Here is a 23,057-nt window from a genome sequence, read left to right as displayed (position 1 = left end):
CCCAAGACAATACCAACCCAGGCTGCTGCAATGTGGCTGTCCGCTTTCTGCTCTGTCAACACTGACAGTGAACCAGATAACAGCTGATTGCTGGGGGTCCTGAACGGCGGACCCCTGCCAATCCGTTATTGATTACACATCCTGAGGATTGGTCATCAATATTACAGTCCTGGACCATCCCTTTAAAGGGAACCCAGCATCACCTTTGCGCCCCATAAACTGTGTCTGTGTAAAATTGATGTGCGCACACAGCATGACTTTTTCACAAGGCTTTGTGCCTGCACCCCGCCGTAGAGATGAATGGCACAGAGCCATGTGAAAAGTGCATGCGGGGACACAGAGCAGGAACGAGGCACCCAGGTACTATCAAACATACCTCCCTGGTGCTAATTTATGGCATATATCACCTCTACCAGGGCATTATTTAGCCACCCTGGCCATCGTAAGATAGACTTGGTGAATAATATATAATTGACTAGCCATCTCAGGGTATCTAGGAGATACCTTTTTGGGCACTACCACAGTACCCTCCTCCTCTTATCTGTACATACAAGGCTACTGCACTCAAGTGATTCGTTTCTTGATTAGTTTCATGGGCGTTTCTGTCCCTCTCGCCCTTAAGTTTGATTTGCTGGGTTTGGTTGAGGGCCACCAGTATTCAGCGTCAGCTATTACACGAGGCTCTATTACAAGCCGCAAAGCTTATTTTGTGTATCTGGATGAATGATGTTATTCCGATGCTTGCGCAGTGGGTTAGGGGCGTACATGCTTGTTTACCATATAAACGGTTGATATATTTACACAGAGAGGGGTCCCAGATAAATTCTGCACTCTTCGGTCTTCTGGTCTTACTCTCCTCACATGGTCCGTGTGTCTAGTTCACTTTATTTTCCTGCCCTCTCTTGCCCACCCCCTAGGATTCCCTAGATATGACTCCACTATCGGCATCACTACATATAAGACACTAGGGTTTCTTTTTACTGTCACATCATTACAAAGTTAAGGGGCTCAAAGGTGAGGGAACGGGGAGTCCCAGGAGAGCTATTTTATATTCCCCGGGGCCCCGTTCTTGTGCTGTGCTCACCTGAAGTCTTTGCATGTCACCAGCGTAACTCTTTTCAGTTTGCTCTCTGTGCGAGCTCACCTATTCATCTCTATGGGAGAGCGCATGCGCAGAATGAAATGAAAAGAGTCACACTGCTGGCGCTGGCGAACATTGGCGGGACACTGTATAACATAGCTCACCTCGGACTCCTCATTTCCTCATATTTTGAGCTCCATAACGTAGTTTATGGGACTCAAAGGTGATGACATGTTCCCTAAACTTCTGTGCTGTGACATGCCTAGTGGACTGTATCACTCTGTATTTCTAACTGGTCAGTCACTACACATTTTTGGCAATTTTTGGGGGGTTTGTACTGTAAACCTAGCAGATTTGACACCGTTTGTATTCGCTTACCATCGCTAGTCTTGAATTTTGTTCCAAGAAGCTCATCCCCTGAGAGTTTTCCCTTTTTCCCAGCAAAAGAGGCTCGTGGGCAACCTGACAGGCTAAAGAAAAGATCCGAGTTATTCCATTACCAATCTGTATACACAAGAGATTCAACTGCCTGTAATGAAACAGGATAGAGCTTCTATAGACAGAAGCAGGCCATTCTAAAGCAGTATGTCTCACCTCCTGTGGGTTAAGAAGCTTCCATTGGCATGGCCGGATCCGTCACAGCCCGGGGTTGGGCAGGTTGGACCTTCATTTTTCAGAGATTTCCAGGAGAATGCAGATCCATTCAGAGTTCCCTCCTTCTGTCTCCGAGCCGCCAGAGGACAGCCGGACGCACTGCGGTGAGAAGCGTATTTACCGCTTATGTGTCCAAGTCCATCACAGCCTGGAACGGGGCACCTGAGCAGAGCGCAAAAGAAACGTTTAGATAGATTTCTGCAAATGTCACATATTGTGTGGATGTAAAACTAGACTGCAGTTTCACAGCTCAGTAGACTTTTTTGCATGTCATTTTGGCTTTACTTATCATCTATTAATACTGAGTTACATCATGTCTTATACTCCATTCACATCCAGAGCTGCATTCAGACATTTACAAGATGCCCATTGGAATCCATCGGCACGTTTTACAGCCGCGCATCCATTGGTGGGACAAGCATTATTGGTTCCCATGGCAAAGGCGACGGCACTTAATTCATCCTACAAGCCAAAAAGCACTATACAAGGAGGAAATATTGTGAAAGTCCCTGCACACAATCTGCAAACCTGCATACACTCTGCATACCCTCCAGTCTCACACGCCACATACCCGCATGTAGTTCATACACTTGGCACGCTTGCTTACACAAACCAGTCACACACCTGTGCAGGTATAATACTGCAGTCACACCCAATGTTCACAGCAGCGTACATGGCAGGTACTCGCTCACAAAATCATGGGGAAAGGAACACATCTGGACCTTAAGCTAAATAGCCTTTTAAATCAGGGCGGGTGTGTGCTGTATGTGCATACGAACAGGCCCTGCGTGCGCCAAACAGTACAGTAAAAGGCACCGATATGGGTGCAAATCAACCGTGTTCACTGCCCAAATGTGTTGTGCTGAAGCGTGCTCATTAGTGCATACACCCGCGTGAAGGAGCACATGTGAATATACAGATTGACTTTAATGGGTCGACGTTTCATCAGTTTCAGAGCCGGACAGAACCTGGATGCTAAAATTGTCCATGTGAACAAGCCTTGAGGCACCTTTATATGCAACGACTGCCGGCGGCATAGGTGCCCGACAGCCGTCCCACTGACTATCATTCCTGTGCTTCCACGCAGCAGCGACAGTCGTTCCGAGAATGAAGATCTCTACCGCTCACACGCTTCCATTCACTGCAAGCAGACAGTTGTTCAGAACGAACTATTGCCTGTTCACACGTCCCGATAGTCGTTGGTCTTTGGTGAGCTAAAAGCCAAGCGACTCTGACAATTGAGTGATTTCTCGCTCAGTGCCCTGTGAGTGTCTGCGTGTACACGGGATCACTGTCACCCGAATATGGGCGATAACCGCCCCGCCTAAAGGTACCTTCAGCGATGATCCACCTTACGTCTCGCTTTACTTGCTGCACACGATCCTCTTCTCCCTACAGATTGCCCTGTGAGCCGAGGCCCCGGCATTCTGTCATTTCTCGCTAAAAAAAACGCTGATCTTGATTTTAATTGTCTGTAAATGCAGGCGAGTTTTTTTCCTAATATCTTCACCAGCAGGAACCTCGGAAAATTTATAAGAAAACCGCATGTTCCTACATGGAAGAGCAAATTAGTGAACCCTCCGGAGAGAGAGCCTGCTTCTCTATCACACCTTTATGGCACTTCTGCTACCTGCCTTATGTGGCTAATAGAACGTTCATTACGTCTCTTGCAACAGTATTAAACCATGTCAAACATCTGTCTGCGCCGTGTTAACCCCTTAGAGGGCAAACACGTAAATGAAAGCGGCAAGGCTGTTTGTCGTAGTTTCTTCCCATTTGTGATAATTGTAAAGAGAGGGATTTGGTTTAACATCTGCCGTCGTTTATTTGAAGAATGATTAACACAGTGATGGATCCTGAATTGCTCTTCTCTTGGTGGGTGGCAGCAGAGCTCAGCCTTGTTCCAAGCAGCCTGTAATACCCTGACAGAGCGACAGAATAGCTTCCATTCCGGAATGCTTAGCCCAACCGCTGGGGGTAACTATTGATAGAAGACCAGTTGCTTACCACCCGGTGACAATATGCACTTTGCAGCCACGGGAGATTATAAATATGTTGCTGCTGCGTAACGCTTTTGCCATAGTGACTGTCGCTCGCTGCCGCTGGGAGCTGGGATTTAAATGCATTTCATTTTTCATTTCCGTCTCTGATCGCCCTTGGTGTACACAGTTCTTGGAAGATGTAAATACTTTCCAAGGTGATACCCCCGTGAAGGATTGGAGAATACGTTACGGATAAACGGACTGCAGGGCTTGTTACGGTAAACCATGCCAGGAAACCCAAGCATATTGTCAGGGCTTGCTCACATCAGCGCTTGCTTTATGTTCTGCTGTTCTGTCAGGGAAGCCGCAAAACAGAAAAAAGGGTTGTGTTCTACTTCCCGTTTCAGTGGGGTTTTCTGAGCCGTGGTTACGCTCAGTTCCTTTCCATCTGCTTTCCCTTTAACAAAAAGCGCAAACTGCAGTGCTTTTTTCCGCTAAAGTAAAAATGGAAAATGAGTGGAAAGAACCCTTCTGTTTTATACATTAGTTTGGTCCGAATTACGGACTGAAAGAGCCCATCAAAGGCAGTGGGATCACGTAAATAGGCAGTGAATACGTCAGAAATCATAGGGGTCATCTTGTGTTTTTTTGCGCATGTGAAAAACGCAATGAATACGCACGGAAAAAAAACCCAACCATTAAAAACAGAAAGTAAGGAGTCCTTAGATATTCTAAGGAGTAAGGTAATAAACAGAGATGGATACATAGATATGAGAAAGATAGATAGATAGATAGATATGGGATAGATAATTAGATAGATAGATATGAGATAGATAGATAGATAGATATGGGATAGATAATTAGATAGATAGATATGAGATAGATAGATAGATAGATAGATATGGGATAGATATGGGATAGATATGAGATAGATATTAGATAGATATTAGATAGATAGATAGATATGAAATAGATATGAGATAGATAGATAGATAGATAGATAGATAGATAGATAGATAGATAGATAGATAGATAGATATGAAATAGATATGAGATAGATATTAGATAGATAGATAGATAGATAGATAGATAGATAGATAGATATGGGATACAGATAGATACATATGAGATAGATAGATAGATATGGGATAGATAGATAGATATGAGATAGATGGATAGATATTAGATGGATAGATAGATATTAGATGGATAGATAGATATGAGATAGATAGGAGATAGATAGATAGATATGGGATAGATAGATAGATAGATATGAGATAGATGGATAGATAGATAGATAGATATGAGAGATAGATAGATAGATATGAGATAGATAGATAGATAGATAGATAGATAGATAGATAGATAGATAGATAGATAGATAGATAGATATGGGATACAGATAGATACATATGAGATAGATAGATATTAGATAGATAGATAGATACATAGATAGATATGGGATACAGATAGATACATATGAGATAGATAGATATTAGATAGATAGATAGATAGATAGATAGATAGATAGATAGATAGATAGATAGATAGATAGATATGAGATTGATAGATAGATGGATAGATATTAGATGGATAGATAGATATTAGATGGATAGATAGATATGAGATAGATAGATAGATAGATATGAGATAGATGGATAGATAGATAGATAGATAGATAGATATGAGAGATAGATAGATAGATATGAGATAGATAGATAGATAGATAGATAGATATGAGATAGATAGATAGATAGATAGATATGAGATAGATAGATAATAGATGGATAGATAGATATTAGATAGATAGATAGAGGGACATCATCTATATGTTTTTTGTGATCATCTCAGGCCTCTGGGTGCTTGTATACTATATTTTGCAGTGTCTGCTTGTCACATATTCCAAGAATGTTCCTGGCACACATGTCAGATGTATCCATAGGTCTCCATTCACCAGACTGAGGCCAAAAGAATTATATTTTGATCTCCGTTGCTATATTTTTCCCTTTCTGTATGGAATAGCGCAGTCTGCTAACTTGGTCCATAATAGAAGCAGCTAGTAAAGAAATGTATACCGTGTGCTACAACATACATATATATATTTTTGCAAAGGGAGCCTGTGGGTGATGGATGACACTGTACGCCTATAGAGTGGGATCTGACAGAGCTATACATGCAGAAATCCTCCTGACGGACCCCTGTGACAGACACTGCAAAATGCTTTGTGAAATTACCCTAATGTCAGCTAACAAAGAGTTGTAAATACGACGGCCCGCCAGGATAATCGGGGCGCTGCTGTTACAAGAAGATTGTGGCGGCGCTGCTTTCAGTCACTTTTATTTCATGCTATACGGCGGTTGCTTCTCTCTGTTATAATGTGCTTCAATGATGTCATCGATACATTCTGATGTGTTTGATGCTGCACAGACAATAGCCACCTCCGGGCTTCTCAGTAATGTGGACAGAAAGCAATTACAAACCCTTTCCTGTTGCAATCATGGCACGTGGATTTTCCTCCGACAGATTCTTATATTTTTTTCTCGTCACATGCTCAGAGTCTACTCACTTCATTAGCTCGGGGTCGTCCTTGTCATCCTTAGTGGGTGTAACTTTCATTCCGCTTTTCTTGGCACGAGGACAGCCTGACAAGCTATAAATTCATAGAAGAGGATGTAATTACCGCCATATGCTCAGTTCGAATACACAGTACAACCTATTCCCAGACTGTTCACCTGACTGGTCTCCATGAAACTATATTGAGAGCGTGATAGCAAACAAAGCCAGAGAATGAGGCGCTGCCGAGTCCCCTGGGGCAATTATACACATCGCTCCGTGCAAAACAATTACACGGAGAATCGCCCTATTTTTAGAAACAATATCAATTCATAAAGATGCGACTTGGAAGGATTTATGGACTGCATTGTCAAAGGATAAAGCACAGCATCTCATGGGTGACATCACGCTCATCGAAATTTACAGAGTACTAAGAAATTTTCCCTAGATTCAGTTATTTGCATAATTTGTTTTAGTCGCAGACGATTCGGCCCATTAATAGCACTTGTAACAATTAGGTGCCTGCATACACAATAAGGTCTTCAGACCCTTTCACTTTTTTTTACATTTTGTTATCCTGTAAAGTTTCCCCCATCATTCCGCACTCAGTGCCCCATAATGACAAAGTGACAACAGAATGTTAGAAATTTTTGAACATTTTTTTAAAGATTACAAACTAACATCTTGCGTTGACATAAGTATTCACACCATGTATTCAGGGTGAAGCCCCTTTGGCAGTGATTCCAGCCTCCAGTCTTCTTAGGTTTAATGCCACCAGGTTTGCACCCCTGGATTTGGGGATTTCCTGCCCTGTGTCAGGTTGGATAGGGGCCGTCTGTGGACAGCCACTTTCAGGTCTCTCCAGACATGTTCCATTGTGTTCAGGGCTCTGGTTGGACATCTCAAGGACATCCACTGAGTTGTCCCTCAGCCCCTCCTGTGTTGTCTTGACTGTGTCCTCAGGGTCATTGTCTTTTTGCCAGGTGAAACATCTGTCCAGTCTGAGGTCCCTTGTGCTCTGGATCAGGTTTTCATTAAGAATATCTCTGTACTCCATTCAGCTTTCCATCAACCCTGACTGGTCTCCCCTCACCCAGCATGATGCTCCAACGGGAGGCTTCACTGTAGGGATGGTATTGGGCAGGTGATGAGCGGCGCCTGGTTTTCTCCTATCCTGACCGGTCTCCCCTCCCCCAGCATGATGCTCCACTACCAGGCTTCCCTGTAGGGATGGTATTGGGCAGGTGATGAGCGGCGCCTGGTTTCCTCCAGACAGAATGCTTAGAATTGAGACTAAAAAGTTCCATCTTGGTTCCATCAGAGCACAGAATCTTGTTTCTCGCAGTCTGAGGGTCCTTTAGGAGTTTTTTGGTAAACTTCAGGCGGCTTTCATGTGTCTTACTGAGGAGGCTTCTCTCTGGCCGCTCTGCCATAAAGCCCAGATTGGTGGAGGCTGCAGTGATGGTCGACCTTCTGGAAGTTTCTCCCATCTGCACCCAGGATCTTTGAAGCTCAGCCAGAGTGACTATTGGGTTCTTGGACACCTCTCTTACCGAGGTCTTTCTCCCCCAGTCACTGGGGTTTGTTGATTGGCGGCTCTTGGAAGTGTGCGGGTTGTTCTTTCATGTAAGTCTTATAGAGGCTGCTGGGCTCTTGGGAACTTTCAGGGCAGCAGAAATGTTTTTGTAGCTTCTCCAGATCTGCGCCTCCACACAATCCTGTCTCTGAGCTCTACAGGCAGTTCTTACCTCCTCATGGCTTGGTTTTGACTCTGATACGGTATGTATTGTGATCAGTGAGACCTTACATAGACGGGGGGTGTCTTAAAATGATGTCCAATCAGCTGAATTTACAACAGATGACTCCAACCAAAGTGTAGAAACATCTCAAAGATGATCAAGAGAAATAAAAAGCCTACAGAGCTTAATTTCAAGTGTCATAACAAAGGGTGTGAATACTTATGTCAATGCAAAATGTTAGTTTTTCATTTAAAAAAAAAATCACAAAAATTTATAACATTCTGCTTTCATATCCAGATAATCTTTCGCCTGACCCGGACACGGAATGATACATTTTTTAGTTTGTGTCTATATGCAACTGGAAGGGATGTCCTGCATCACAAATGATGCCACCAAGTACAAAACTGACCCCAGAGTTTCCCTTTCGAATTTTTGTACTACACCAGAGGGAAAAGCTCAAAGCTGTCAGTTTTTCCCATCAGTTATCCCAATCACAGTTTTGCATCCTTTGCCTTTTATTAAGGGGGTTGTTTCACAATTGACTTTTATGAGACCCCCACTAATCCTGATAACATGAGTCTCTGTTCCTTCCTCCTCACTGTGGGCTTGCTGTATCCACCCACAGTGACTTAGAAAATGAATGAAGCAGCAGTCTTGCATGCGCGGCGCTGTTCCATTCACTTCAGTAGGGCCGAAGGATATAGCCAAGTACAAGCGTTCGGACATTCACTACGTTAGATAGTAGGTATAATACACTCTTATAGTCTGGTCTAGCATTATATTATATTGGTCTATAAGACTTAGCCAGAGGCTGAGCTTTACAGGCCACCATAGATGGCAGAACCGGAGGTCATCTTCAAGCCTTCAGATACCATAGAAACACATTGGGACTCCGTGATCACATTGTAGAGCTTCAATAGGTGACAGAGCGAGCCCGCACTCTGTCAGTGTTTTACATTGACTGCAGCATGTAAAGGGTTAAACAGTGGGGATCACAGTTTCTCTGGTTCCCATTGTTAGAGTAGGTGCCAGGCTGTTATCAGACATCCGGGCCCCCCCCCCCTCTATTGGCATGGGAGACCTGTGTCGGGATTTTAATTCAGCGCTGTAAAAGGCCACAGAATAAAACCGTTAGTGACTGACGTAAAAAGGTGTATGAAGAGTCACTAAGGGGTTAAGATCTTGCCAGATGATATATAACCCTATCTAAATTACGTACAATGGACAAAGCTCACACAGATGTAGAGTCAAAAAGATGTAGAGTCATATTTCCACATGCAGTGGACTAGAGTTTAGGAATTGAATAGCGGATACTGTGGATAATATTTTCAACTTTTAACTTTCTTGCACTCCCCAACTACCTAGTAGTGGTAGTATGAACCTAGTTCAGTCAATCTGGTCATGTGCCGTTCATGGGAGAATCACAGTTGTACCTGTGATTGGCTGAGTGATCTTATGCACAATGGATGGCTCAAATTCCAAAACACAACATTTCTTCCATCACTCATTAAAGTTAATAAAACTTTTATTATAGCATCCTTAAAAACATCCTCGTAGAAGCCGATGGAAAAAAGGGAACGTTTCTTACATGTTTCAAGCTTCATAATCTGGTATGAGGAAGAGCCTGGTTTGTGAGGCTTGAAACAAGTAAAACGTTTTCCTCTTTTTTTTTCTATCTGCTTCTATGATGATGTTTTTAAGGATGCTGTAATAAAAGTTGAAATTTTAACTTGATATGGGTCCTGGAAGAAATGTTGTGTTTTGGATTGGATCCATCGGTGTCTGAGGCGGCTTCCTTCCCTGCACCATGCTTCTTACATTCCAGGATGGTGTCTGGTGTGGGTGAGCTGGTTTAACGTTTCCCCAATGAATGTTACCTGACCACCTCAGCTTCTTCTAGGATCATAGTGACAGGGACCAGAGCTCCTCCACTGGATCAAGAGGCTACCAACAAGGGGAGTATGGCTTATTTTTTCTATTTTTAACCATTCCCTGCCTTTACAATTGTTATTCACTCTCAGATAACTGCTTTAATAGCTGTGGACAGACTGATCAGTGCATTTATGGTGATCAAACACCACTCTGTCTCTGTTACGATAACTCTGCTTTTTGTTCTATAACCCCAATTCCAAAAAGGTTGAGAAGCTGTGCAAAATATAAATAAATGTAAAGAAAAAAAATTGCAATGGTTTGGAAATCTTCTATAACCATATTTTATCCACAATAGAACATAGAACACATATCAGAAGGGGAAAGGGAGGCTTTTTTTCTTTTTATTAAAAAATTAACTCACTTAGAAATTGATGGCAGCAACATATCTCAAAAAAGTTGGGACAGGGTTGGACACTGAGCAAGGGGTTGGACCAGATGACCCTGGAGGTCCCTTCCAACTCTACCATTCTATGATTCTATGAGGGTTAACCAAAAGCTGGAGGGTCAATTTTCTACTAAGTCACATGACTGTAAAAAGAGAATGTTAGAGAGGCAGAGTCTCTCAGAAGCAAAGATGGTCGGAGGTTCACAAATCTGTGAAAAACTGTGTCTAAAAATTGTAGAACAATGTTCCTCAATGTAATAATATGATCAGAAAGTTCAGAGAATCTGGAGAAATTCATGTTCGCACAAGGCCTGCGGTCAATATTGGATGCTTGACATCAACGGGCCCTCAGGCGTCACTGCATTAAAACCAGGCATGATTCTGTAATGCAAATCACTGCACGGGCTCAGGAATACTTCCAGAAATCATTGTATGTGAAAACAGTTTGCCGTGCAATCCACAAATGCAAGTTAAAGGGGTTATCCAGGCAGCACCCACTGGGATACACGGGGGTCTGAGCGGATTACAATGAGAACTGCGCCGGCAATTACGAGCGCCGGCTGCTACACAGAGGTTGGAGCAGACCTGCCTGTACCCCAGTGTATCCTGGCGGGCGCTGCCTGAGCAACCCCTTTAACCCCTTGAGTGGTGGGTTTCCTACCACCCTGTCGTGCCCACCAGGGCAGGTTTTTTAAAATGGTCTAATCATTGAATTTCAACTAATTTTGCAGTTGCGTCTCAAGAGCCATAACTTTTTCATTTTTCCATTGACACGGCCATATAAGGGCTTGTTTTTTGCGGGACAAGTTGTGATTTTTTTAAACGGGGGAGGAAAAAAAGAAATGGGGAAAAAAGAAAAAGGGGGCCATGTCATTAAGGGGTTTAATAATGTATTAACTTCCTTCTCTGGGTCATTACGACGCATGGATACCACATGTGTGACTGTATTTTTGATTTTTTACAAAGTAAAGGGAGACAAGTATTTTTATAATTTGTTTTATAATTTTTAAACTTTTTTTTTTTTTTTTTTTAATTTTTATTTATTTATTTATATTTTTGTCCCTTTAGGGGACTTCCACAGGGACCCATCAGGACCCCCTAATCACATTCCGGGGGTCCGATGGTGACAGCCCTTTACATGCTGCAGTGACAGCCCTTTACATGCTGCAGTCACATAGACTGCCGCATGTAAAGGGTTAACACAGCAGAGATCGGAGGTTTTCTCTGATCTCTGCTGTAAGAGCAGGTACCTAGCTGTCCTCTCACAGCCAAGAACCAGCTCTCCCTGCCACAGAGACCATCGGCTTGCTTCTGACAAGCTGATGGTCTCTATGGCAACCTGTAAACAAAGCAGGAGATTGCTGGCAGATCGGCAATATCTTCTGCTGGTTTTTCAAAACCCTTGCTTTGTTCTCTGTGGGACTGTGCAGGCAGAGCACACTGTCACAGCTTGTGGCATTGTGCTCTGCAGCTCCCATGGTGATACATAGCCCGGAAATCTTCCGGGCTATGTCGCTATGAGCAGTGGAGCTCGGCCCGGAAAATTTCCGGGCATGCCACTCAAGGGGTTAAAGCTGTATTATGCAAAGAAGAAGCCATATATCAACACAATCCAGAAACACTGGCATCTTCTCTGGGCCAAAGCTCATTTAAAATAAGGGAATAAAAATTTTTTTTTCTGTGGTCAGACGAAATTCAGACTCAAGAGAAGAGGAACCATCCAGCTTGTTATTGGTGCACAGTTCTGCATCTCTGGGGTTGATTCGTGTCTATGGAATGGGCAGCTTACACATCCTGAAAGACACTATCAATGCTGAGCAGTATATAGAGGTTTTAGAACATATGCCCCATCCAGACAGCGTCTCCTTCAGGGAAGACCTTATATGTTTCAGCAATACAAAACTAAACCACATACTGCATCCATCACAACAGCATAGCTTCACAGAAGGAGAGTCCGGGCTGAACCGGCCACCGGCAGTCTGGACCGTTCAACAATAGAAGACATTTGGCGCATTATGAAACAAAAAAACTTGCAAAGACAACCGAGGACTCCGGAGCAGCGGGAATCCTACATCGTGCAAGAACGGGACATTCCTCTCCCAAAACTCCAGCAATTGGTCTCCTCACTTCTCAAAAGTTTATAAACTGTTGTAAGAAGATGTGATGCTACACAATGGTAGACACAGCCCCGCCCAACTATTGTCAGATGTGATGCTACACAATGGTAGACACGGCCCCGCCCCAACTATTGTGAGATGTGATGCTACACAATGGTAGACACGGCCCCGCCCAACTATTGTCAGATGTGATGCTACACAATGGTAGACACGGCCCCGCCCCAACTATTGTGAGATGTGATGCTACACAATGGTAGACACGGCCCCGCCCCAACTATTGTGAGATGTGATGCTACACAATGGTAGACACGGCCCCGCCCCAACTATTGTCAGATGTGATGTTACACAATGGTAGACAAGGCCCGGCCCCAACTATTGTGAGATGTGATGCTACACAATGGTAGACACGGCCTCGCCCCAACTATTGTGAGATGTGATGCTACACAATGGTAGACACGACCCCGCCCAACTATTGTCAGATGTGATGCTACAGGATGGTAGACACGGCCCCGCCCAACTATTGTGAGATGTGATGTTACACAATGGTAGACACGGCCCGCCCTAACTATTGTGAGATGTGATGCTACACAACGGTGGACACGGCCCCGCCCCAACTATTGTCAGATGTGATGCTACACAATGGTAGACACGGCCCCGCCCTAACTATTGTGAGATGTGATGCTACACAACGGTGGACACGGCTCCGCCCCAACTATTGTGAGATGTGATGCTACACAATGGTAGACACGGCCCGCCCAACTATTGTGAGATGTGATGCTACACAATGGTAGACACGGCCCCACCCCAACTATTGTGAGATGTGATGCTACACAGCGGTAGACAGGGCCCTGCCCAACTATTGTGAGATGTGATGCTACACAATGGTAGACACGGCCCCGCCCAACTATTGTCAGATGTGATGCTACACAACGGTAGACACAGCCCCGCCCCAACTATTGTGAGATGTGATGCTACACAATGGTAGACACGGCCCCGCCTCAACTTTTGTGAGATGTGATGCTACACAATGGTAGACACGGCCCGACCCCAACTATTGTCAGATGTGATGCTACACAATGGTAGACACGGCCCCAACTATTGTGAGATGTGATGCTACACAACGGTAGACACGGGCCCGCCCCAACTATTGTGAGATGTGATGCTACACAATGGTAGACATGGCCCCGCCCCAACTATTGTGAGATGTGATGCTACACAATGGTAGACACGGCCCCGCCCAACTATTGTCAGATGTGATGCTACAGGATGGTAGACACGGCCCCGCCCAACTATTGTGAGATGTGATGCTACACAATGGTAGACACGGCCCCGCCCAACTATTGTCAGATGAGATGCTACAGGATGGTAGACACGGCCCCGCCCAACTATTGTGAGATGTGATGTTACACAATGGTAGACACGGCCCCTCCCTAACTATTGTGAGATGTGATGCTACACAACGGTGGACACGGCCCCGCCCCAACTATTGTCAGATGTGATGCTACACAATGGTAGACACGGCCCCGCCCTAACTATTGTGAGATGTGATGCTACACAACGGTGGACACGGCCCCGCCCCAACTATTGTGAGATGTGATGCTACACAATGGTAGACACGGCCCCGCCCCAACTATTGTGAGATGTGATGCTACAGGATGGTAGACACGGCCCCGCCCAACTATTGTCAGATGTGATGCTACACAATGGTAGACACGGCCCCGCCCAACTATTGTGAGATGTGATGCTACACAATGGTAGACACGGCCCCGCCCCAACTATTGTCAGATGTGATGTTACACAATGGTAGACACGGCCCCGCCCAACTATTGTGAGATGTGATGCTACACAATGGTAGACACGGCCCCGCCCAACTATTGTCAGATGTGATGCTACACAATGGTAGACACGGCCCCACCCCAACTATTGTGAGATGTGATGCTACACAACGGTAGACACGGCCCCACCCCAACTATTGTGAGATGTGATGCTACACAATGGTAGACACGGCCCGCCCAACTATTGTGAGATGTGATGCTACACAATGGTAGACACGGCCCCACCCCAACTATTGTGAGATGTGATGCTACACAACGGTAGACACGGCCCTGCCCAACTATTGTGAGATGTGATGCTACACAATGGTAGACACGGCCCCGCCCAACTATTGTCAGATGTGATGCTACACAACGGTAGACACAGCCCCGCCCCAACTATTGTGAGATGTGATGCTACACAATGGTAGACACGGCCCCGCCTCAACTTTTGTGAGATGTGATGCTACACAATGGTAGACACGGCCCCGCCCAACTATTGTGAGATGTGATGCTACACAATGGTAGACACGGCCCGGCCCCAACTATTGTCAGATGTGATGCTACACAATGGTAGACACGGCCCCAACTATTGTGAGATGTGATGCTACACAACGGTAGACACGGCCCCGCCCCAACTATTGTGAGATGTAATGCTACACAATGGTAGACACGGCCCCGCCCCAACTATTGTGAGATGTGATGCTACACAATGGTAGACACGGCCCCGCCCAACTATTGTCAGATGTGATGCTACAGGATGGTAGACACGGCCCCGCCCCAACTATTGTAAGATGTGATGCTACACAATGGTAGACACGGCCCCGCCCCAACTATTGTCAGATGTGATGTTACACAATGGTAGACAAGGCCCCGCCCAACTATTGTGAGATGTGATGCTGCCATCAATATCTAAAACGTCTCCCTTTTCCCTTCTCTTATGTTCTATTGTGGATAAAATATAGTGATGAGATTTCAAAATCATTGCATTCTTTTTTTCTTCACATTTCTTTACATTTTACGCAATGTCCCAACTTGTTTTGGAATTGGGGTTATATTTACTGTATTTTTCTGGGGTGTTTGTACATTTTATCCCCTGCACTAGTGGTTGTAAATATGTTAGTGTCATCTAACCTTTGCCACTATTCTCTGTTACCAACTAGGGAAAGCCAGGGTCTCTCCTGACAGGGGGTTTCCCTCATCAGGGCAGTCGCCCCACTTATAGTTTTTTTTGTATCAGAGGGTTTAGGGTTGAGGTCCCTGTTTTGTGTTTCCTTTTTGTGTTAACCACTTTTAAACTTAGCGTAAATGTATTTCTCCTTAAATCCGGGTCAGATGGAACACAAATAATAAACACATTCCCTTTAATATTTTTAGCAATGCATTGTTACTGCACATTTCAGATTCAGGGACCATGATGCAAGTCATGGTAAGACTCCCCCTTGCCATGTGATTTTCTTGCCGGGCTGCACAATCACAAGCTATAATAAAACAGTAATTCATTGCCAGAGGCTCTTACCTCCGATGAGACGCATAATTCCCTGTAATGTGTCCGGAGCCGTCACATCCTGGGGTAGGGCACCTGCAGAGAGGAAGAGAGAAAAGATGAACATTGGAGAAGGGAACTGTGGAAATACTGTAGTGTTACTTCTGTCCTGGATGGCAGTCCAAATAGATGGTGGAAAGGAATAGTCCATTAAATGAAGGAAGTGTGGTTAGGCACATGTGGTGACGCAGGCATCATATTATCCTATCCTTTCTACCAAACTAAAAGCTTATCTTATCAGGTGCTTTGGCTTACATAAAAGCTTAATCATTGTGTCATGAAACGTTCTGTAACTTTCTAGTATACGCTTTGTGTCAATCCAAAATGTGTATAGACCTCTTGTGTCCCACAGATAAGGGTTTGTTACAGTTATATCCAGCAGCAGCACAAGTCTTTCTCCTGTCCTTTTAGTTTCCTACAATGTATCAGATTAGATAAAATGTATCAGTCTAGATTCCAAGTTGTTTAATTAGATCACATGTGTTCAACTTAAGGCCCACGGGCCAAAGTAACCCGCCACGCCGTTTTATATGGCCCATAGGGTCTAGACGCAGAAGAGCCTCTTCTAGATCAGAGGCTCCGGAGCCGTGTCAGGAAGACCCTCTGGCGCACTGTGGACTCATTTGCAGATTTTTTTGGAAACTTTTCACCAGGTTCTGCTGACTCCCATAATTTTTCCTTTTCCTGGCAGTTTAGAGTCAATTGTCTGTGTTGGGGGACTTGTGTCCCAATTTTTTGGACTGGAACCTTGCTCTGGTCCATCTGTCCCCCTTTCGTTTTTAAAATGTTGTATAAAATACAGTCTTAGGCCTTATTCACACGACCGTATATATGTGGTTCATGTGTCGAAAAATTGCAACGATCTGAAGCGTTGGATTCCAATGTATTTATTCAGATGAGCGATTTTTAGCTAGTGTTGCGATTTTGGCCAGTAAAAAACTGACTGTTTTCCGTGCGACTTTCTTGCTATTTTCGCAGGTGTTTTTCTCTGCACTGCGCCTTCTTGTTTTTTTAACACTCCCGTAAAAAATAATAGTCAATTCTCGAAGAATCACACAAAAATAGGAAATACAATGATTATTCTAACTTGGACTATCAGTCTGAGAGAAAATAGCTCATGTAAATGAATCTAATTCAAATACATGTTTTTCCCCATGCGAGTCCTGTCCGTCCCAGGGGGGTTACTAATGTACAGTATGGCCATCTCTGGGGGTCTTTACAGAAAGCAGTAGATGAGGTGGAGAGGCGGCCATGCATGCGCTTGTCTATCTGCATTGTAGTTTATGGGAGTAGAGAAACACGCGGCTGTTCTAGCAATTCACGTCACTGCAATGGAGCTGGCCATATGCACGGTGGCAGTCCTGCATCTGAAATCAGACATTTATGGCATATATGTTTGAGATGTCATAAATCTCACAAATGGCAGTCCCCCGTTGCGTTTTATTATGGCACTTGCAATTGGTTCAGTCTAACAATGTGGCCCTCGGATCAGAGAGGGTTGTGCATCCCTGCTTCATCCTATTTACACTTGTAACAAACCATCAGCTGTGAAAAGTATATATGCAGAGGTTTTCATCCTGTAGATGTAAGCAGGAATGTTTCCATATGCTCCCAGCAAGCAGGGATTTTGACTGTGATAAGGAAGTGAAACACAAAGTATATTAGAAAGTAGCAGAACATTTAATTGTGCCGTGGTTAAGCTGACATCTGCTTTAAGGAACACCTGCTGCGTACTCATAGCGGAAGCGGACTTTTTTATGGGCTGCTCTCAGCATACACGTGAATACCGTCTATTTAATGATACCTCATACAACAATCGGGATGTATATCAGGGGTGATAATGAGCACTTTCAAGGTGTAAATGCAGTCAGTATCACACAGGGATATTTCCTGATGTGCAATTCTACTTTGATATCAAATGATAAGGTGCTGGATGTTGAAGAGATCCGAGAACAAACAGATGCCACAGTCTCTGAAGATGCTACGACACCTGCCGATCTATGGCCGCCTTTAACCCACAAATTAATAGCCTCCATTATGTGTGACAGGTTAACTTTAATACAGTTGTCAGCTTTGCAATGCTGATGGCAGCCAGCAAGGAGGCATTGGGATGGGTATGCTTTAAATTAGCTTGCCATAGTTTACCCATGGTTAAATACACTACGTTGACAAAAGTACTGGGACCCCCACCAATCCTGTGCTGTCAGAGGAAGGGGATATGCAAATCGCATGAGTGAGCATTAGAGATTATCACACAGGTATATCCCATTACAGAATGTGTCCAGGTGTAGAGCTGTCAATGGGGTCTGGTGGTGGGATGTCACCAGAGCAACCAATCAGTAAAGGGCCTTCCAGAGTCCACTGTTGGCCATGTTATTGGGAGATGGAAACCACCCGGTGTGTGCAGGGCAGCCACATTCAAGGAGACCTCGTAAACTGACAGAACGTAGACAACAAAGCCTTGTACGAGGAGGTCTCACAGGCCATTGGGATATCCATTAGCACCAGAAGCATCTGTAGGGAATGGCATATGAGTGGGTTACCATGGACCAGCGGCTGCACACAACATCACAGCAGTGAATGCACAGCGGTGCCTGCGATGGGGCTTGAAGCATTGGACTATAAGTGAGTGGAAGCAAGTGTTATGGATAGATGAACCACATGACACCATCTTCCGATCAGATGACCGCACTTGGGTGTGACGGCTGCCTGAAGAGCAGTTTCCACATGACTACATCATCTTAACAGTGAAGTTTGGAGGAGGGTTTGTTGGGGTGTTTCTGCTGGGAAAGACTAGGACCATTGGTTATAGTGAAGTCCACCCTCAACGCCAATGGGTACAGAGACATTCCGGACAATTTGGCATCACCTACCCTGTGGCAATACTCTGCTACAGCTCCGTGTCTCTACCAACATGACCGACCAACATGTCCTACAGCACGCAGGGTTGAGTCTTGGTCTGAGGAGCAGAACGTCAGCAAACTTTATTGGCCAGCCCAAAGTACGGATCTCAATCCCAACGAGCATCTTTGGGATCAACTAGAAGGCCATATCGGTGCGCCCAACACACCCATCATCCCCTGCATCATTATCTGACTCTCTCCTCAAGGAATGGAGGCAAATTCTTCCACACATTTATGGGAATTTGATGAGAAGTGGCCTGAAAGGATTACTGCAGTCATTGAGACCAAAAGCGGCCAAACACCGGACTGAAAAATGTGAAAAAAATCCAATTTCATCACCTTCTATTTGCATCCAATACTTCTGTCAACATAGTGTATATACTCGATATTCGTTCTGTAGCAAATAAGGAAAGCGGGGTGGGCGAGGGGTGCAGAGATAAGCCCTGAAGAAGCAAAATCTGCTTAGAGCTCAAATGACAGACACTAGTAATAATCAATACGTTGTTCTCCATGTTGCATTTTTTTCCGCCCCCAGTTTAAATGACCCACTATGGCATTTGGTCGGACTCAGCAGATTTTGACAAGCAGGAGGGAAAAGAAGAGGGTTAAGTGGAAAAGGCAGGAGTAGCAGTTCAGCTCAGCGCAAACATACTTGAGATCAGCAGAGTGTGCAGCCATGAGGTTTCTGAGACTCTTGTCAGCAAGAGGGCAACCAGAAAGACTGAAAGAGAACAGATAGATAACTGGATAAGCCAAAATAAAGAAAAAAAAGAGGTGTGCGGGATAGTACTAAACAGCCTGCAAGCCAAAGCACAAAGGAGCAGTCAAGAGAGGTCTAACCTGCGATGAGAGGCATAATTTCCAGTGATGTGTCCACTTCCATCACATCCCGGCGTAGGACAGCTGCGTGCAGAGAAAATGCATCATTACTAGGAAGCCACAGAGGTCACAATAAAAAATTAAAACCTATGCAAAGTTGGCTACATGTAGACGAATGCCAAGTCGGGTGCTAACACCACTGGTAGCAATGCTTTTGTTATACTTTCATAGGAACGAGAATCCAGAAACCACGTAAACATTTTCCTCTCTATTGGATAATCCCTTTGTGGGATTCTAAGCTTTTAATATATGTATGACCAATGGAAATGCTTGCTCTTCGCAAAAAACATTGAAATTTAGTTCAGTGCATTCTAGACACCTGCATGGAATTGCCGAAAGAATACGATTCTGAGACCTGCATATTATGTGTGATTGCTAGTCTCCTATCGTCTATGTTGTTTCTCCATTCAAGTGGATAGGTCAGCAATATGAGGAAACCACTCAAAATTTTTTAAATGGTCCTGGCCCTTTAAAGCAACTCATGTTAATATGACAGCCAATGTGATAACTATCAAATCAACTTATATACCCAAAATGATGTTTTTGTGCTGAGCAATCACTCTAATGTTCTGGCCACTTGGGATCTCCCCTCCTTCTAATTCACTGTCCACTGCCGGTCATCATGTAAAGTCTGTCTCGAGTAACAGAGACACCAAAGTAGAGCACAGGAAGTGGGGGGCAGGTGATGACATGCTGCCCATAGAAGTCTATGCAGAGGAGAGGGGGAAGGAGTAGAGAGAGAGAGAGAGAGAGAGAGAGAGAGAGACCCGCACTGAAGTAGCTGCAGCAGCGAACTGATAAATGACTCACAGTTACTGGAATCATGTGTACACTGCTCAGTACTGCTGTATAATGTCCTTCATGCTGCTATTACTTTTGAGGGTGTATTACAGAGAGATAGGGAAGAAGAGATCCTGCTCTCTTATGTGTGCAGTGTATGGGAGATATAGCAGCAGCTGGCCTGCACCCACCAGCTCAGTGAAGACTGAGAATAAAGATGAAGTTTACAGAAGGGAAGACTGGTGATAAATGCAGGATATAAGTCATTAAATGGTCATGTTACTTCCTCATGTACACATACATGACTGCTTATTCTGAAAAGTCATCTGCGAGTGCAGGTACGCTTTAAAGACCAATAGTGAGAGGCGAAGAGTAATACAAGAGCTTGAGATAACTCATTAGCTCTTCGACTGTAACCAAAACTCTCCTACATATCTACAGTATCTAGGTCACACAGCCGACCAGGGCCATCGACTGTCAGTCATCCTTTTCCAAGTGAAGACGGAAATCATTTTAAACTGCACTCTTTGTCTTGTTTGCTTTGCCACCGTCCAATAAAGATCCAGACACCATCACTGCAAACATGAACAAGGGCTATGTGCTTAGAGCCACTCAATCACTAGACACTCATCTCCACACGCACCAAAATGGGACAGAATGTAAGATAAACAATATACACAACACTAGACAATAGACGCTGGTACTCCGTCCATGCGAGAAACAGGACACCAACAAACACATAAGAACATCTATAAATCTACTCGTGAGGGGAGGGCAAGGCAGGTGGCTTCAAGGAATATCAACTCAAATTACCGTTTCGAACAGTATAATGTTCTAAGATTTCTTGGGTCCCTAAAAGGAACAATTTCTCTACTTTCTTTGAATGTTTGCACGCAGGCCAAAAGTTATGAAATGTCTATGGTCATACATACAGATTCATTCTACTAAAGTTCTAGAGTCCCAGCAGGACGTACAGTACATTCTTTTGAATGGCCCCTTTAGTAGAGCTGGCCATCTAATGATTGGAGCTTCCCTGTAGGGAGATTCTCCCTGTGATCCCGGAGCGCAGCATAAAATCACATGACAAGGTTTCTGTGGATCAATTTCACTGGGAATCCACATTAGATGGGAAAATCCAGCAATCAGTAATTTCCAGCGAGGCCTGGTCATTGGTGCTAGATTGGGCCAGGATTTCACTGCCAACCGCGTGGGGTCTTCTTGTGTGGAGAGTATATGAAGAATAGTGTGATCAAGGAAAAACATCGAGCAAAAGGGGATCCTGTGAATAGAAGCTGCTCATCCCCGAAATGGGTCAGGAGAGGAAGTCAAGAATCATCCTGACTAGCCGACGCTGCACAGTCAGGAGCAGCCGAATACAATGCTGGTGCTCCGATTAATGTGCCTAGATACACAACTCCCCATTCTTTAGCATGGATGAGCTATAACAGCAGATGACCAGTTCCTGCGCCATTGTGTGTAAAAGAAACAGAAAGGCGAGTCTTCAGCAGGCAAAAGAGCACAAAAATTGTATCACTGAGCTGTGGAGAAACCTCTCCTGGTCAGATGCATCCAGATTTCTGTTGCCCCATGCTGATGAGAGAGTCAGAATTTGGTTTAAGTAGCATAAACTGATGACTCCTTCCCATCAGATTTTCAGAACGTCAGCCCCTCTATCTACTGTGTGTTGTATCAAGAAGCTTCCTGTCCGCAGGGGCCGATATTCCTGCAGAATTATTTTCTCTCCTAGTGTAATCTATCCTACAACGAATTGCTGTTGTTCTGAAGGCCAAAGGAGGTCCAACGCGCTACTAGATGGGAGGCTGTAATAAAGTGCCATTCAGAACAGATAACAGGAGAGATCATGATAAAGACTAGAAAGATGAAATACAAGTTTTGTGATTTCCAAACATAACCTAACCTATAAAATCAATATAAGGGCTTAAGTACCATAGAGGTGGGTCCTGTGACATCACAGGTTGGCCACCACCAAATGAAACCTCTGCAGCCCTCTACTTTAGCAAGTAGTTAGAAAGGAACGATCTACCACTTTACACTTGGAGGTGCAATCTTACTCTACAACTAAGAACTGGGATAACGATGCTAAAAAGTGTTGAGTTCTATTGGGTTGAGATGGATGCCATTTTTTTTCATGCACGTCCCTGGCCATATGAAGTTTGATGGCCCCTTTTTTTCCTCAAGACTTCACCTAAAGCTTGCAGATCTATAATAACCAAGTACTAACAAACAAGAAACCAGAACTCCGGTTAAGAAAGAGCACTGCAAGCCATACATTTCTGGGGACAGTACCAGTTAACTAAAAGGTCCCACCTACTTTAAGAACAGCTCTATGGACCACAATTATTTGACCCCAGCAGTATTATACCATTGCAAGCTTTCCGATATCAACAGTTCTCTTCATCAGAAGAAACATCCCTTACATTGCCAATTTTTTTGCTAAGTGAAGGCTTAATGTACAACTTACTCATTCAGGAGGGTTCCTGCTTTTTTTCCTCCATCGCCCCCTTTTGGACTTGCGCACCCCCCATCACGTATTGGCCGAATATCCCGTTGTGCAGCAAAATATCTGGGAAAATATTGGTTTCAAGTAAGTCCAACGGGAGGGCCATGTTCTGCCAGACTTAAAATGTGCCCTTTGTCTGCACGGAGAGGAAGCAGCAACTTGGTAGACTGAACT

The 23,057-nt window shown here is 44.4% G+C and overlaps 1 protein-coding gene across 4 annotated transcripts in view; it reads right to left on the bottom strand.

Annotated features, from left to right (window-relative positions):
- MYT1 (myelin transcription factor 1) overlaps window positions 1–23,057 on the bottom strand; it is a 121,811-nt gene that overhangs the window by 10,339 nt on the left and 88,415 nt on the right. For 2 of the 4 annotated variants that reach the window (XM_066586175.1, XM_066586177.1), the window contains exons 15-21: window positions 22,845–22,946; window positions 19,544–19,606; window positions 19,356–19,424; window positions 15,774–15,836; window positions 6,284–6,367; window positions 1,676–1,897; window positions 1,460–1,551 (exon numbers count right to left, since the gene is read on the bottom strand). In XM_066586175.1, coding sequence (XP_066442272.1) covers window positions 1,460–1,551; window positions 1,676–1,897; window positions 6,284–6,367; window positions 15,774–15,836; window positions 19,356–19,424; window positions 19,544–19,606; window positions 22,845–22,946 — 695 coding nt within the window. The remainder of the gene's footprint in view (window positions 1–1,459; window positions 1,552–1,675; window positions 1,898–6,283; window positions 6,368–15,773; window positions 15,837–19,355; window positions 19,425–19,543; window positions 19,607–22,844; window positions 22,947–23,057) is intronic. The other 2 variants (XM_066586176.1, XM_066586178.1) reach the window with 2 other exon arrangements.

Source organism: Eleutherodactylus coqui, chromosome 13 (genome assembly GCF_035609145.1).
Source record: "Eleutherodactylus coqui strain aEleCoq1 chromosome 13, aEleCoq1.hap1, whole genome shotgun sequence".
NCBI lineage: Eukaryota > Metazoa > Chordata > Amphibia > Anura > Eleutherodactylidae > Eleutherodactylus > Eleutherodactylus coqui.
This window is presented reverse-complemented; position numbering and strand designations above follow the sequence as displayed.